Genomic DNA, 15,019 nt, shown 5'->3' on the forward strand with positions numbered 1-15,019 from the left:
AAGACAGTTAGTCAAATTTCTGCCCTGCTAGAGCTTCCCCGGTCAGCTATAAGTCCTGTTATTGTGAAGTGGAAAGGTCTAGGAGCAACAACGGCTAAGCCACAAAGTGGTAAGCAACACAAGCTCACAGAATGGGACCGCCGAGTGCTGAATCGCGTAGCGAGTAAAAAATGTCTGTCCTCAGTTGCAACACTCACTACCAAGTTCCAAACTGCCTCTGGAGCAATGTCAGCACAATAACTGTTCGTCGGGAGCGTCATCAAATGGGTTTCCATGGCCGAGCAGCCACACACCAGTGGAAGCTGGTGGGAGGAGCTCTTCCATTCATTCCATTCCAGCCCATTACAATGAACCCATCCTCCTATAGCTCCTCCCACCACCGTGCACAAGCCTAAGACCACCATGCGCAATGCCAAGCGTCAGCCGGAGTGGTGTAAAGCCTTCCCAGAAGAGTGGAGGCTGTTATAGCCGCAAGGGGGGACCAACTCSATATTAATGGCTATGTTTTTGGAATGAGATGGTCGACGATCAGGTGTCCACATACTTCTGGTCATATAGTGTATGGGTGTCTGTTGCTCTCTGACAGATCTGAGAACAGGCCGGCACACATGTTCTTCACTGACTGCTGTCCTCTAGTGATCCATGTCCTCATGGGAAGAAGTTCAACTGTTGAAAACAATTGTCACTAATAAGTGAAAGCTTCTCATCCCGGTATCGAATCATTCCATGCACCCATTTTCTTGATCAAAACAGACACAAAATCAGTGTTAAAGAGCTCTCTCTCTCTTTATTTGTAGGTGGACAGTTCAAAGTATTTTTTCTTAGAAAAGAAACAGAACACAAGAAACAACCACTCAATTGTAGGGGGGGAAGAACATGACTAAGAGAACGAAAGCAAAACAAGAACCTCAGTGTTAGAAACATGCTCCACACATTCTAAAAGTCTTTTAAGTCTTTAAGTCTTGCCTTTTTTCCTTAGAGCTGTACACATTTTTGCTTGAGTAGTTGTCGTCATTATTACCAATATAACTTTCTCCATTGCCTTCAAGTAAACGCAATAAGGATTCCAGGATTCCATTCAAATCCCCGGGAAATAAATAACTGATCACACACGTACAAAATCTAAATTCTCAAACGATTATATATAAAAAAAAAAAAGCTGGATTCTTAACTAAATCACAAAAATCTGTTTAGTACCTCCAAATCTCATGAAGCACATATACCGCTTCTGTTAAACGCACTATGAGCAAGGAAATGGTCACTAGTCTTCTTCCCAAACCAGATTTAGCTAAATTGAATAAAACACTCAGCTGGCAAAAAGTTAAAAMGCCAAGTAGTTAAAAGAAATAGCGTGGTTCTGTGCCGTAAAGCACTGGTATGGCAACGGTATGGGAATCACATCTGGGGTACAAGGAAGGCATGTCAGCATCCCACTGAACCTTACTAAGACAAAATCTATTAAAAAAAACATTTTTTCCCCCCAGACAAAGTGAAATGAAAAGGTGAAGTCTCATAATCTAGTCATTGTGCACTACCCATGCAAGTTAAAATGTCTTGCAAGAGAGATGTGACCATTTCAGTAGTCTGTAGACTTCACTAGACAAATCCTACACGTATCCAATTGACGGAACAAAACAAGGGAAGAATCTGTTTGCGTGTGGGTAAATGGTGAGTGGAGACATGTCCTCACAATTTATTTGCAGGTTGGTCACAAGAAGATAGAAACACGTCATTTACAGAGTGAAAAAAAAAAATTGGAAAAAGTTAAACCAAAACATCTCATTAAACGTGTACCACGGACACCCCTCTCAAGCAGTAGAAGTACATGCGTTTGTTGCGGTCTTGATGCTCTTCAGTTTCTTCATGTGTGCAGTTTATACATTTATACTGAGCCAAGGTGCTTTACAATGCACAATGATTTAAACAACCTGCATCAACAAGATGAACTAAGCAGGACTGCGTTTACTGTGCGAGGCCGTGCCCCACACATTCACTCTCTCTCTCTCACACACACACACACACAATTTGCCCTCTATACAGAAAGACTAAAGCCAGCCTATCCACAACTTTACTTTCTCCCCACATTTGAGGATTCCTTAAAATTCTTCTTTATAAAAGAAAAATAGATATTTATATATTTGTACACAGTATATACACAGTGTGGCGAGAAAGACATAGCACAAGATGATCCCAGAGTTCTGGACCCATCCAGCCTTCTTGCTTTCTAGAGCCTGTAGAGATCCTGCCGTCTTTCTAGAGCCTGTAGAGATCCTGCCGTCTTTCTAGAGCCTGTAGAGATCCTGCCGTCTTTTTAGAGCCTGTAGAGATCCTGCCGTCTTTCTAGAGCCTGTAGAGATCCTGCCGTCTTTCAAGAGCCTGTAGAGATCCTGCCATCTTTCTAGAGCCTGTAGAGATCCTGCCGTGGGCTCTTTTTCCAATGAGACGATGCATCATCTCTGCGTCAACCCTCTAGGTTTCTAAAGCAATGAAACAACTCAATATTTCTCCATCCACAATTTCTGTTGGGTTTGGCTTCTCTGAACACAGGGAAAGCTCTCTCTCAATTCCAGGTCAGTTCTGACTATAGTCTGATCCGCCTGCGGCTCTGTTAGCAGTTCTGCACTGTCCTATCCGGGGTTCGCGGGCTACAGGCCCGCCCCTCCGGAGCTTTCARTCTGAGTCACTGGTGTCAGAGGAGGACGATGAGGAAGAGGAAGAAGAGTCTGAGCTGGAGCTGCTGGCGCTMAGGCGAGACGCCATGGCATGGGGCTCCACAGCACTGGGTTTCTCTGCTGAGCGATACACACAAGACAAAATACTTGTAATATAATCTTAAAGACAAACCACACATTTTCCAAAGACCTGAGCTGATCTCGTTCAGAACTTTTTCATGACATGCTATGTAGGTCRACAAGGCCATATGTCAGTGAAAATGTATTGAGCCAGTAATATTTAAATACATTTTGGCTTGTAGTTTCACATCTCTATGCTTGCTCTGAAATTAGTTGTCATGTCTGCCGKGTCTACTCTGTGGGCAGTGATCCAGATTTATTCTGACTCACCTTTGGTTTTCTGAGGCTTCTTGCCAGAGTTGAGCTGCCCGCTGACATCCAGCAACCTCTGCTCCAGTTCCAACTGCTTCTCCAGAGCCAGCTCCTCCCGGGACTTCCCTGCTCCACCTTTCTTTCCTGCTAACAGAGAGGAGACCAGGAGGTTAGATGATGCAATGTCTGCATTCACCAACCAATCCAAATAAACCGGAGACTAAGTCACTATAATGCTACCCAGTGGACTCTTGGGAACAGGGGAAATCTTTCTGACATTTGACCAAAATTGTGACAGAAAAACGCTATGGTTGCGCCCATCCATGGACACATAACAGCGACCAGAGAAGATTTGAAAACAGATCTGGCGCTACATAGGAAAGCTCTCTCACCATAGGGTTTGCGAGGCTTCTTGCGGAGGCAGGTCATAACGTAGCGTTCCAGCTCGCGCAGCGTGGACGGCTTGAGCGTCTCAAAGTCKATCTCGATCTCCTCTGGGTCGGTGTCGCGCAGCGACGGCTCGCGTGCCTGGATGATGTGAACCACGCGGCCCAGCTTCTCCCCGGGCAGCTTGTTGATGTCCAGGCTGAGCTGGCGCTTCTCGTCGTAGCTCATGGGCGACACCTCGTCCTCCTCCTCTGAGTCGTAGTGGGGGAGCATGGCGGCGGCGCTCATCTGGTGCATGCTGAGCGTCACTGCCTGCGACTTCTTGGAGGACCTGCGGGTGAGAGTGTGATTTAATGATTCAATCCTGAAGGWGCACATTTTGTTTTTGTCAGGAATACTTTGGGGGAACTTTTATAGCATGGAGACAATAAATCATATCATGACAGAGAGATGTTGAAACGCTGCTAGCAGAGAGCACTCACTTGCTCTTGTTGCTCTTCTTCCCAGTGCCCCTCTTGCCCTGTGTGGAGCCCCCTTTGCTGCTCTTGGTCTTGGGTGTCTTTGGCRTCTTCGACGTCTTGGTGACCTTGGGCGTTTTGGGCGGCCGGATGGGTATATCCTCTTCGACTGGCACCCGACTTCCCCGATGCTTCTCGGGCTTCTTCTTCTTCTTCTTGTCCTTCTTCTCTTTCTTCCTCTTAGGCTTAACRATGGGGCCCTGGGAGAGTGCTGCCAATTGCTCATGAACTGCTTTCAGCTGATGGGACCGTGGAGAGGACATGGTCAGTGACTGTTGTGGCAACCACTTCCAGCTCAGGYATACAGAAATACTTTTGCAAATTTGTTTATTTTATTTTATATATACTGTATATAAAAATACAAATCCTACACTTGCCTTTTCCTACTAGCACTGACTTTGCTGATAGCTACTGTATTGAAGAAAAATGTACTCACTATGACTGAGATATGGTTGTCTCTACCTTAAGATGAATACGCTAACTTTAAGTCGCTCTGGTAAAGAGCGTCCGCTAAATGACTAAAATGCTATGTATTGTAGTGAGGATGCAGTGTGAATGTTGAAGTGTGTCTGGTGTTGCGGTGGACGCAAGGCCGGGTCAGTCTACCTGTGTACACACCTGTTCCTGCAGCTCGGCCAGGCGGTGTGCTCGCTCCTCCTCGCTGTCCGAGCTGGGGCTGCTGTCGCTGTCGCTCTCGCTGCTGGGGTCGCTCTCAGACGAGGACGAGGAGGAAGATGAAGAAGATGAGGAGCGTCCACCCATGGAAGCGGGAGGGGCCGCAGGCTCGTCGGGCATCTTGGCAAAGCAGAACTCAAAGACGTCCTGGAGAGAGGGAGGACTATATCAGACCAGCRCACTCATGTCCATTCAGCTGTATGAAACTACTGTTCAAGGGCATAAAGACATCTCTCCATGCGTAAAATGTGTTGACCCGTACCTGTAGTTTGCGTGCCATGGTTACCACGTCATGGTCTGGAGGGTTGTACTTATAGCAGTTAGAATACATTATCCTGACGTCACCGGCAAACTGCTGGGCGTCCCGGTATTCTCGACTGTCCATTTTCCTCTGCAGAGGGAGAGTGGAGGAAGTTAACGTCACATAATTACTGACACTCTACCTTTATGGTGCTTGATGAAGCTGTGATCTACAGCCCTACCTAGAGTCCATAAGGATTACAAAACAGGCTGTGTGGTAGGGCATGTACCTTGATGGTGCTGAGGTCCATGGGCTGCTTGATGATGTCGTGGTAGTCGTGTAGGCCCAGCATGGAGGCGTCCACTGGTTTGTAGAAGGGCCAGGCGTACGCCGCGTGTTTCTTGGACAGCAGCTCTTTGAGAATCCCGTTGCARTACCGGAGCTGCTGGCCCAGTTTGCCGCGTCGCACCGGCTGGAGCTGCACCGAGTCCGGCAGGTCTTTCTTCGGGGGCTTGATAGGGCGCCCGCTGACTCCCCGCCTCCCTGCAGCTGCTTTGGCGCCCGCCATGCCTCTGCCTCGGCCCATACCAATACCCATCCCCATGCCGAGGCCCAGGCCTTGGCCTACCCCCAGCGAGGTGAGTGTCAACGGGGAGTCGGGTCCACCGACCATGCCCATGCCAATCCCGCCAACGCCCATGGTGATGGGCAAGGGCATGGCCATGGTGGTGGGGGTGGTGGTGTCTGCTTTCCGCTTCACTCCCTTTTTCTGTTGGAGACAGAGACACAGGGGCTCTTGTCATTGACCGAACAGCCTGCCATTTCAGATAATGGGCCAAGAAACAAAATTGTAAATGACAATGTCAGATGATGTCACCAACTGCTGCCCTAACATTGTTGCAAACACTTTGATCAGTAGGTACTTTCATTTACAGTAGCACTATCAGCGGCAAGGCCATAAGGTAAAGTTGTACMACATTAGTGTAGTTTAGGGGTAAGTGAACACTGCACAGACAGTAGTTGACAGTATTTGTGTATCGACTGCTGCCCTTACCTTGGCTGTGGGCTGTGTGGGGGGTAAGCCTAGCATAGCAGGAGTACTGTGGAGGGTGGGAGGTAAGCTCTTGGCCTGGAGCGTCTGTGGGGGGGTGGAGAGCAGCGACTCCGGGGTGTCCGGCGTGGGGGGAGAGTAYGCGGACTGGGACACTGCCGGGACCTGGTGAGCAGTGGTCACTCCTCCTGGTACTGAGGCAAATGAAAAAAAAGTATTACGCGTGGGAGATTATACGTATTCATGTGGTCCTGTGTGGCTCCATTGGTAGAGCATGGCGTTTGCAACGCCAAGGGTTGTGGGTTCGATTCCCACTGGKGCCCACCCATAAGAAATATGTATGCATCACTAAGTCAATTTGGGAAAAAGGGTCTGCTAAATGGCATATATATATATTCACATCATCTGAGTCAATATCAAAACAGAACGCATTTCCCCCAAAATAATCATACAAAAAGTACCCCCCCCCAAAATGATCACACTCAAAAACATGCATTAACCGTACACAAACAGAATCACACAACCCCCCTCATGCTCACCTGCGGCTCTGCGTCCTTTGCCTGGCTTGCCCGGTTTACCCCGTGGGGGAGGAGGGGGCAGTTCTACCTCCTCCTGGGGCATCTGGGCAACCTTCTGAAGGAAAGCTTTCTCCAGGGACTGGGCCATCAGAACAATATCATCTGTTGGCTGGGAGAGTCACCATGGAAAAGCTTTACTCGGCTGAAGAATACATGTAACTTCTCTAAATAAGATCAGCCTCATTTCTAACAGTTTAGAAGATTGTGTTTATTAGTGACATATCTCTGACAGCTTCCAGGGCTGTAAAATATAAATAGATCATAGGACAGTGAGCTTTGGAACTCAAATGGAGTTTCAACTCCCTCTAGTGTCCAGCCAGTAACCTCAGTTGGTCAAAGCCCTATTTCTGACTGAAAATGTTGTGGTTACAGCATGTCTCTCACACACACACCTTGTTGTAGATGTAGCAGTTGGTGAACATGGTGTTGAAGTCCTGCATGCACTCGCTGGCGCTGCGGTAGTAGTTGTTCTCCAGGCGCCTCTTGATGGTCCCCATGTCCATGGGCTGTTTGATAATCTTGTGATAGTCCTGAGGCAGAGAGGAGCAGTTTGACTTAATGCTGCTCTACTAATAACAAGTACACTGAGCTCTACAATTCAGTACTGTATTGCCTGCAAGCTTGAAACAAAAAAAAAGCTTTTATAAAACTTTCCAACCTAAAAGAAGAATATTCTACAGTTAGTTCTGAAAACGGACATCCTAATATGCAAACAAGATAACACTATTTGAATATCTATAAATAGCCAMTGTTGTCGGTCTTCTTTTACAATGTGACTGGGCTCTCTGGTAGTGGCTTGCAGGGACACTCACAGGCAGGCTGAGCTTGGAGGCGTCCACAGGCTCATGGAAGGGCCATGCGAAGTGGTGCCTCCACAGGGACTTCATCATGGCTCTCTGGAGGAACTGCAGCTGGTTGGTGGCACGGCCCTGCCGGTTCATGTCGTGCACTAGGGGCCGTGGTGACCCAGAGGGGGGAGCTTGCCCGTGRGGGAGCAACGGCGGGCCCTCGAATCCCTCAAACAGCAGTGACGGTTTCCGGATGCGCTTGCCGGGGCCCGGAGGGCCCTGCTCCATCGCCATGACGCCCTGCAGGCCTACGTCGACCCCGCCCAGGGAGCTGTTGACGGACAGGGAGGAGGGAATAAGCATAGAGCAGTGGGGCATAGAGAAGAATGGGGAGGCTGAGAAAGGAGAGGGTATTGGATGTGACACAGCAGTCTTCGTAGAGCTAGCCTTCTACTTAGCTAGCCCTCTCTAAACGTCTTAAAATGAGGACAGGTTAACAAAAGTGAGTCATGCGCCCTCACCATTATTCGGTTYCAATTGAGCTTTGAGTTACGAGTCACAACTGCCTCATCAGCATTGTCAGAAACTAGAGGATTAGCCTCACTACCCGTATCGTAACAGGCTGTAGAAAATGTGATCTATACAGCAAGCTGACACTGGAATCTGGGTGTGGTTTCAGGAGTTCTTGGGCAGTTGGCCTCAGGCAGGCATTTGTGAGGTTCACTTTATGAGTTGCCAAAAAGCTTATGCAATAAACCAAGACAAGGAACCCAATGACTGATGAATCATTTGTGCTGGCCRTGGTTTAGTGCCCCTGGCTGGTAATATCTGTGGGCTGAAGTGGTCTCAACGGAAACACAGATCTGTTAAAGCTGTGATACACAGCAACAGTGATASTCATACCGAACATAAAGTAACATACAAGCAGCTTGTTAATTGAAACGGTGGACTCAAATTAATGCATTGACCATTGTGTACTGGTGATATGATCCCATAGTCCTGCCATTATACACCCAGAGGCTTTGAGGGGAGCAATGCTATAGAAAAAAGGGAAAGACATTTGCATGAGTTTAACTGCCCATTGCGCCATGGCCACGAAGCTAACAGGTCTGTTCCATTGGATGGTAGGCTGGTATAACCATGGTAACTAGGCACTACCCCCCCACCAACACCTACAATAGAGTCAAAGTAGAAGTCCAAGTCTGCAGTCAATTGTGGTGTGTGCATTTAGCATTGTGAGCMAAATACAATATGCATGTGTTGAAAGAAATCTTAAATCAAGGGGCTCAAGAGTGCAGTGATATCTTCAATCAGCTCACAAGTGGCCTTAACACTGTTCAAGTGCCCTATGAGCAGAATGATTTACATACGCCATACCTCTGAATGAAGGGCAAAGTTTATATACACTAGTAAAACAGTGCCAAAATGTTTTGATTTGTATTCCATGCCTTGTGAGCATTAAATGTGTGTACATAGTTGACCAACTATTTAAAAGTGCAATTTGTTGGCAATTAAAAGCCACTTATTGACGAATACTCTTTGGTGCTTTCTTCATGTGAGGTAAGCTCACATGAATGTTACCAATAATGAACAACTTCCTCTATGCGGACACAAGCTAAGAAACAAAAGTTCAGTGACTCAACTGGGTGCCATGTCTTCTTGTGCTTACACCAGATGATAGGGAACAGGGTCTTCGTAGGASAGAAGAGCAGGGGTTCAATATTTATTGCCAATCCCCAATACTCAAATRAGATTAACCAACCAATTTTGGTTTGTTTGGCTAATCCAATTCTCTAATCTCTATATGGATGCTTAGCCACTTTACCCTGCYTTCATGTGCATCATTACCTCAAGTACCTCTGCACATTGAGCTAGTACTGATACTCCCTGTATAGTGACCTTCTTGTGTAGTTTATAATACCTTACTTATTTTTTTCATAAACTCAATCATTGGGAAAGGTCTGCAAGTAAGCTGTACACCAGTAGCATTCGGCACATGTGATAAATCTATTTTATGCYTAAGTGAATATCAAAAGAGCAAACCATTCCATACTGTAGGCTGTCTGTGTCCCTTCATTCAGGACTAGATCAGTTGGGCTGCGTCTTCCTCATAAGTGAACACCAGAGACTATTTGAGCAGAATTTAATATTCACCTGTGCTTACCTCAACAGGAACCCAAACAAATCAGTAACACTACTGCTGCACAGTGTCCATTACTTAACCAATGTGGAAGTGTTTGCAAGTCATCCTGTCGTGATTGTTCCGTTACCAATTCTACAAAATGAAGACTTTGAGTTTCTTGATGACAGGTAAACTTGGGGTGTAGCCTATACTGACCAAGAGGACAATCCAAGTCAGAGATAACCCCTCCCTTATATACAGTTTAATATCAGCTGTTATTCAATGATACAAGTTGGAAAACACATTTGACATTTGATGTACTTTATTATAAAAGTTTTTTTTATTTTTATACTCAAAACACTTGTCACTGACACTTGTCAGCAACAAAAAACGTATCAAGTTATAATTGTACATGTGAAGCACTATCTTTAAAAAATAAATGTGGGGAAAGGGAAGACCACCATTGAGAACGTTGCACTGGGCTAGTTCACTATTATGTGAGCAGTAATATATCACTGGCAGATTACAAACGTTGTCCAGTACTGTAGAAACGTGTTTGTCAACATATAACTCACATTATATTTGAATGGTGACATAAAAAGTACAACAAATGATTTAAATTGCAGGTTAGGTGAGTGGAAAGGTAAGTGGACTGTGAGGCCATTGCAAGCAACTGATGGGTAACTATTTCCGTCCAATTAGACACGTGACTTGCACACGCTGTTAAAAATACCATTGCATGGGCCTGGCATTAGGCCGAAATTATAGAATTACTAAATGATCAGCACTATCCGTAACCGAAATGCAGCCATGAAATGTAACGTTTACTAAACATTTCACATGTCCACAAAACAAAATTGGACTAGCCGGCTACCTAGTTAAGTAGCTATAGTTTCCCGTCCAAATAYAAGAGAGCGAGGCTCTCCAAATAGCTCAAACAGTTAAGGTTAGCTAGCTACCTAACGAGCTTACCTTGTCTAACCAGCTTAACTAGTTWWAWAWARRKKWWAAAAAWWWWAAAWWAWWRGTCTACCAAGCCACCACAATCACTAGCTAACGTTCGATCTACTCAAAACATCGGATGATTCAATAGCTAGCTAACGTTAGCCAGTACTGTGTTATGCGATTAGCAAAACGTCGGCTTTACTCGACGAGATGGCTAGTAACGTAGCTAAGGAAAACATTCGCGATTATGCTACAGTAAATCCATGCGAATTTGTAAACTTGAGCGGAAACTAGCTACTTGTTAGGTAGCTACCAAGCAGACTTCTTCGCAAGTAATGGCCGTCTCCCGTATCCGTAGCTAACTAACTGACACAGCAAGCTTATCCCCATGGTAGCTAACGTCAGCTAGCGAGGTACCCAAAGCAGACTCCCTGGCAAACAATAGCCGTCTGCAACTAGCGTAGCTAGTAGTAGTATCTAGCTGACACGGCAAGCTTATCCCCATAGTCGCCAGCAATAATATACAGTCACAACGTGAAACTAGTTCACTTCTTACTGGGCTAGGSAAAACTACAGCAAGGACTTGCTAGCCGAGACGCTGGGAAGATGGCGTCGGTGCAGTAAAATGTAAACGACAGTCGTCCCAATTAAGTCGTATTTTGCAGGTTGACGACGAGTGGTCATATCMTGACAAATGTCCAATATATTATTTTTCATTGCAAAAAATATATAAACGCTCTACGCCGGYTTAACAGTCTTGGGATGTACAGCCAGTGTACATGTCGGTAATAAGAAAACATCGGTTTATGAGTTAATACTTTTCTTAATGCAACAATATCCTGTCAGGTCGCAAACTTAAAGTCAATTGTTCCGATCGGTACCTGTCATGGGGCGGGTTTATGGCCGTCTCCATCAGGATGGATCCGGATTCTGTTTAAATACCAATATTCAAGTTCCTGCTTCGCCCGTCCTTTCCTCCAGCCCCCACAGCATTAGACTGACCACTGCTTCAGCGAAATGGCAACTCACGTCTACGCCCGATACTTTATAGACCAACCATTCATCCTATTGGATACGGTAACTTAAGACTACGCCCCGTATTTTCTATTCGCAGTTGAATACGTCCGCCAGAGTTAGCACAGCCCCCCAAATAACTTTGTTTTTCTATTATGCTTTTCATCCAACCTATTCGCATATTGTTATTGTCAATCAAACAAAATTCGCGTTATTACTGACTAGACCTCCCATCACTCAAAAAGTATATATTTTTATACTGGTTGTTTTACGTAGCTACTCTTTTACGAAATGCGACATCCCAAAACCCGCCCTTTCACTCATCAAATTACATTACGTCAACGTGGGCAAAGCAACGACAATGATTGGTCGMTGAATCTCTAGCGCGAACTTCCAGAGTAAACAGAAAGCAAGCCATTGGTTAGCGAGTCCGGTCACGCGTATCTATCAGATGCCAAACGTAGGCCGAGCGCTCAACGACACAAGTATTTCTCTCCGAGTAGCCGCATTTTAGTCCTTCCGCGCCATCTTGAAGTGCGAAGAGTGCACACGAGCTTTACTGTCTGCATACAAATTATTAGCCTATGAGATGGTGTCACAAAATGTACAAGAAATACCACTCCCTGCATTGAAACAAAGGCGATCATAACGCCTAGTTTCAAACTACTCGTATACCAAGTAAGATCCACGTCCTGTCTGACCTAGCTACATTTAACCAAGATTACTTAATTTACAGACAACTGAAAAAGGCTATCATTATCCTAGGCCTAATATTTCAGAACTTAACCAATACATACCATACTATTAGTGGCTCAACATCTGATGGATAAAATACCATAACTCGCACTGAAGCGTGTTTTTTTTTTTTAAATGGCTTACGGAGGATAAGGCAAACTTCCACCCTAAACCAAAGTGGTAAAGGAAAATGCCCTCCATTGAATGACACAGCATTTCACAACTCTTGATGAAATGGTTATGAAAGTAGATAAGAGTTTCGGATAAATCACTTTTATAAGAATTACTATGAAGCACTTCAAGCACAAAGGTTGCATCGGTTTTAAGAATTTTAGAGCCATGTTGCTCTGCTTCAATAACACCCATGTAGGCCGCATCCACGATTTGAACACTTCAACTAAATCGTAATTTATAAGCCTTTACAATCTTCCAACATGAGCTGCCCAGAGAAAACCCAAATTAGCTGGCTAGCTATCTACATTCAGACAAACTAAATCCCCAAACAGTTCCTATCATATACCGACAAGATACTCATTCTACCAAGTCCACGTGCAACAAACTACAATGAATCAGCAAAATGCCAACCTTCGACAACAAAATAAAATCGTAAAAGTAGTTAAGAGCTGTACAAAATGGTTCCCTAATGTTAATACCCATCCCCCACACCAAGGTTACACGTTCTCTCCAATGTCACTGAACTAAATTCTCACGAYTTTCAATATATACGGACAAAAATTATACATTTAAAAGCCTCTAAATACAATTAACCTTGAATTAAAACATGAATTAATGTTCTTAATCTTGAGCAAATATGAAGAAAAAAAACATTTTGCAAATTGATTCCCAGGGTTACATAAAAATGAACTACTAAAAATCTCGATTTGTAAATCCATTACGCAGAGTAAAACTTTCCTTCAAAATTCTCCTTGTCCTCCACCACGATCGTTTTTTTTTTCAACACATTTTCCTCCAACATGTCCGACTTCTTCCTCATTCAAYGAAGTGGGGGGAAGGGAAGTCATGTGATAAATAAGCTAATGGCGCACTGTTTGCCAAAAGTTGGAGGCTACACACTGCTCCAGGAAAAAATATATTGATGTATCCGGAAATTGTCATCTTGCCGTAACAAATGATATAACTTCTCCACATGTTGCTGTATTAAAGTTAATTAGACCGTATTGCCCATAACTTTGCGAAATCCAGAACAAAGAGCATACTTTCGGGTATCACAGCTTTGCACAGATTGGACAAACCTAAACCACGTGGTGCGGCTTGGATTTACAGAAATATTGATTGAAATGTTTCCTTGACACAACTGCAGTAATCCATGCAAGCAAACAATATCAATTTCCAGTCTCAACACGACCCTTATATTTGTTAGAACCGCAGATATTCTCTTGACAAAGTTCATATTTCGGTTGCAAGCATTGTGGCTTCCACTGCGACAGCAAACTGCGCATGCGTTAGATATGGGTGAGCCTATTTGGGATATTGCCTCTATACAGAGTAGACTCTATTCTAAATTCATTTTCCCATTTGGAGAAGGCAGAGATGTTTCATTAGGAGCTGGGAATGGTATCTGATCCTAGGTTTGTGTTCACTCAKGCAACTTCTACCTTGAGCTGTTACTGAATAAAGATTATTATCAGAAGATDAGTATTTGTGATGTATTGAAAATGTCAAATAAAATGTTTCAAAGAAAGAAGATTCAAGTAACTGTAGGCTAAACGTTATATGATTGTGGGGAAATGATTGTGATTGTGGGTAGTTGTTTAAGACACAAGTGCAACGACCATATATGCAGAATTGATTTAGTCTCCAAACTACAAAGACATATAACGTTACATTGTTATCTTGCCGCAACCTTAAATGTCTATAGCATGACAGGTCAATAGGCCTATGAACCACAAACTGAGATATCTAAGGGATAACTTGAGTTGGCCATTGTGGTGTGATCTAATCAGGCTTCCAACAGAGAACAGAGTGTCCTTTGTGCTTTCTCAGGACTTGACAAATAGGCCTTGCTGCTGAAGTTGCATGCTCACACCCCACCCTCAGTTCACAGAGCTCACTCAGAGGAAGACGTCTCTGAGTCACCAAAGCATTCGGCGCATGAGCCGTGTCACATGATGATTTGGCCAGCAGAGAAGTGGTTGCTAGGGAAGCTCTCTCCACCGCGACGCGTCATTTCTTTCACTGGCGAGCCATCCTTGGCAACAGCCCCACTTGACAACTGGCGACGCARGCAGAGTAGTGTGGAAATACAATATGAGCGTTCATGACTATGGAAACTTATTTTCCTCCTTTGCGTTTGTTGAGCGAGACCCTCTCTCCCTCCTTTCACATTCTATGAATACCATGAACAATTACTGTTATGGCTTAAATGTTGTGACTTCATTTGGAATACCTAATAMAACTTGGGATAGGCTTTCTACATGTATTCATTTGTTCCCTCAGGCACCTTGCATTAACTGACTGTTTGTGGCTGTGTATAAAACAAAAGCTGCATTGCTCTAAGGGGTGCTTAAACTTTTGGGCTTGGTGGGCCAAAATATAATCTGAGTGGTGGGCCCTGGGCTGAACAAATAGTTATGATGTATTTAGCTTTTTAGGGGCTTTAAMCAATAGCTTTTTAGTAAGCAATCATAAAATCACACTTCAAACATGAATCAAATTGCAGCCATATAACTTGATACCTATAGCACATTCTGATTACCGGTATTAAAGATGCATTAAAAAAAACATTCATACAGATCATAWGGATAATAACTTGAATATTTTTYAAATTACTTGAATATGGGAAAGGTGTAACAATTTCTATTTACAGTAGTAAGTATCTGAAATGCATTAGAAAGGTATTGGAAAGTTCAGGAAAACATCAGGGAAGCTCATCAGGCAAATGGTGCATGGGTGCACCTCAG

General features: G+C 44.5%; 1 protein-coding gene across 7 annotated transcripts; it reads right to left on the reverse strand.

Annotated features, from left to right (window-relative positions):
* Positions 1-767: 767 nt before the first annotated feature.
* Positions 768-13,554, reverse strand: brd2a (bromodomain containing 2a). Of its 7 annotated transcripts, none has more exons than XM_023975294.2 (12): positions 11,231-13,554; positions 7,307-7,613; positions 6,887-7,024; positions 6,456-6,603; positions 5,920-6,110; positions 5,155-5,634; positions 4,887-5,015; positions 4,568-4,771; positions 3,914-4,188; positions 3,437-3,762; positions 3,063-3,188; positions 768-2,789 (listed from the first exon to the last, which is right to left on the reverse strand). In XM_023975294.2, exons 1-12 carry the CDS (start codon positions 11,260-11,262, stop codon positions 2,671-2,673), a joined length of 2,475 nt encoding a protein of 824 aa, XP_023831062.1. In that variant the 5' UTR covers positions 11,263-13,554; the 3' UTR covers positions 768-2,670. The 7 variants fall into 7 exon arrangements, with proteins under 7 accessions (XP_023831062.1, XP_023831064.1, XP_023831061.1 ...); XM_023975296.2 differs by having other exon boundaries at positions 768-2,792; XM_023975293.2 differs by having other exon boundaries at positions 768-2,792; positions 3,063-3,191.
* Between the last annotated feature and the right edge of the window lie 1,465 nt (positions 13,555-15,019).

Source organism: Salvelinus sp. IW2-2015, linkage group LG30 (genome assembly GCF_002910315.2).
Source record: "Salvelinus sp. IW2-2015 linkage group LG30, ASM291031v2, whole genome shotgun sequence".
NCBI lineage: Eukaryota > Metazoa > Chordata > Actinopteri > Salmoniformes > Salmonidae > Salvelinus > Salvelinus sp. IW2-2015.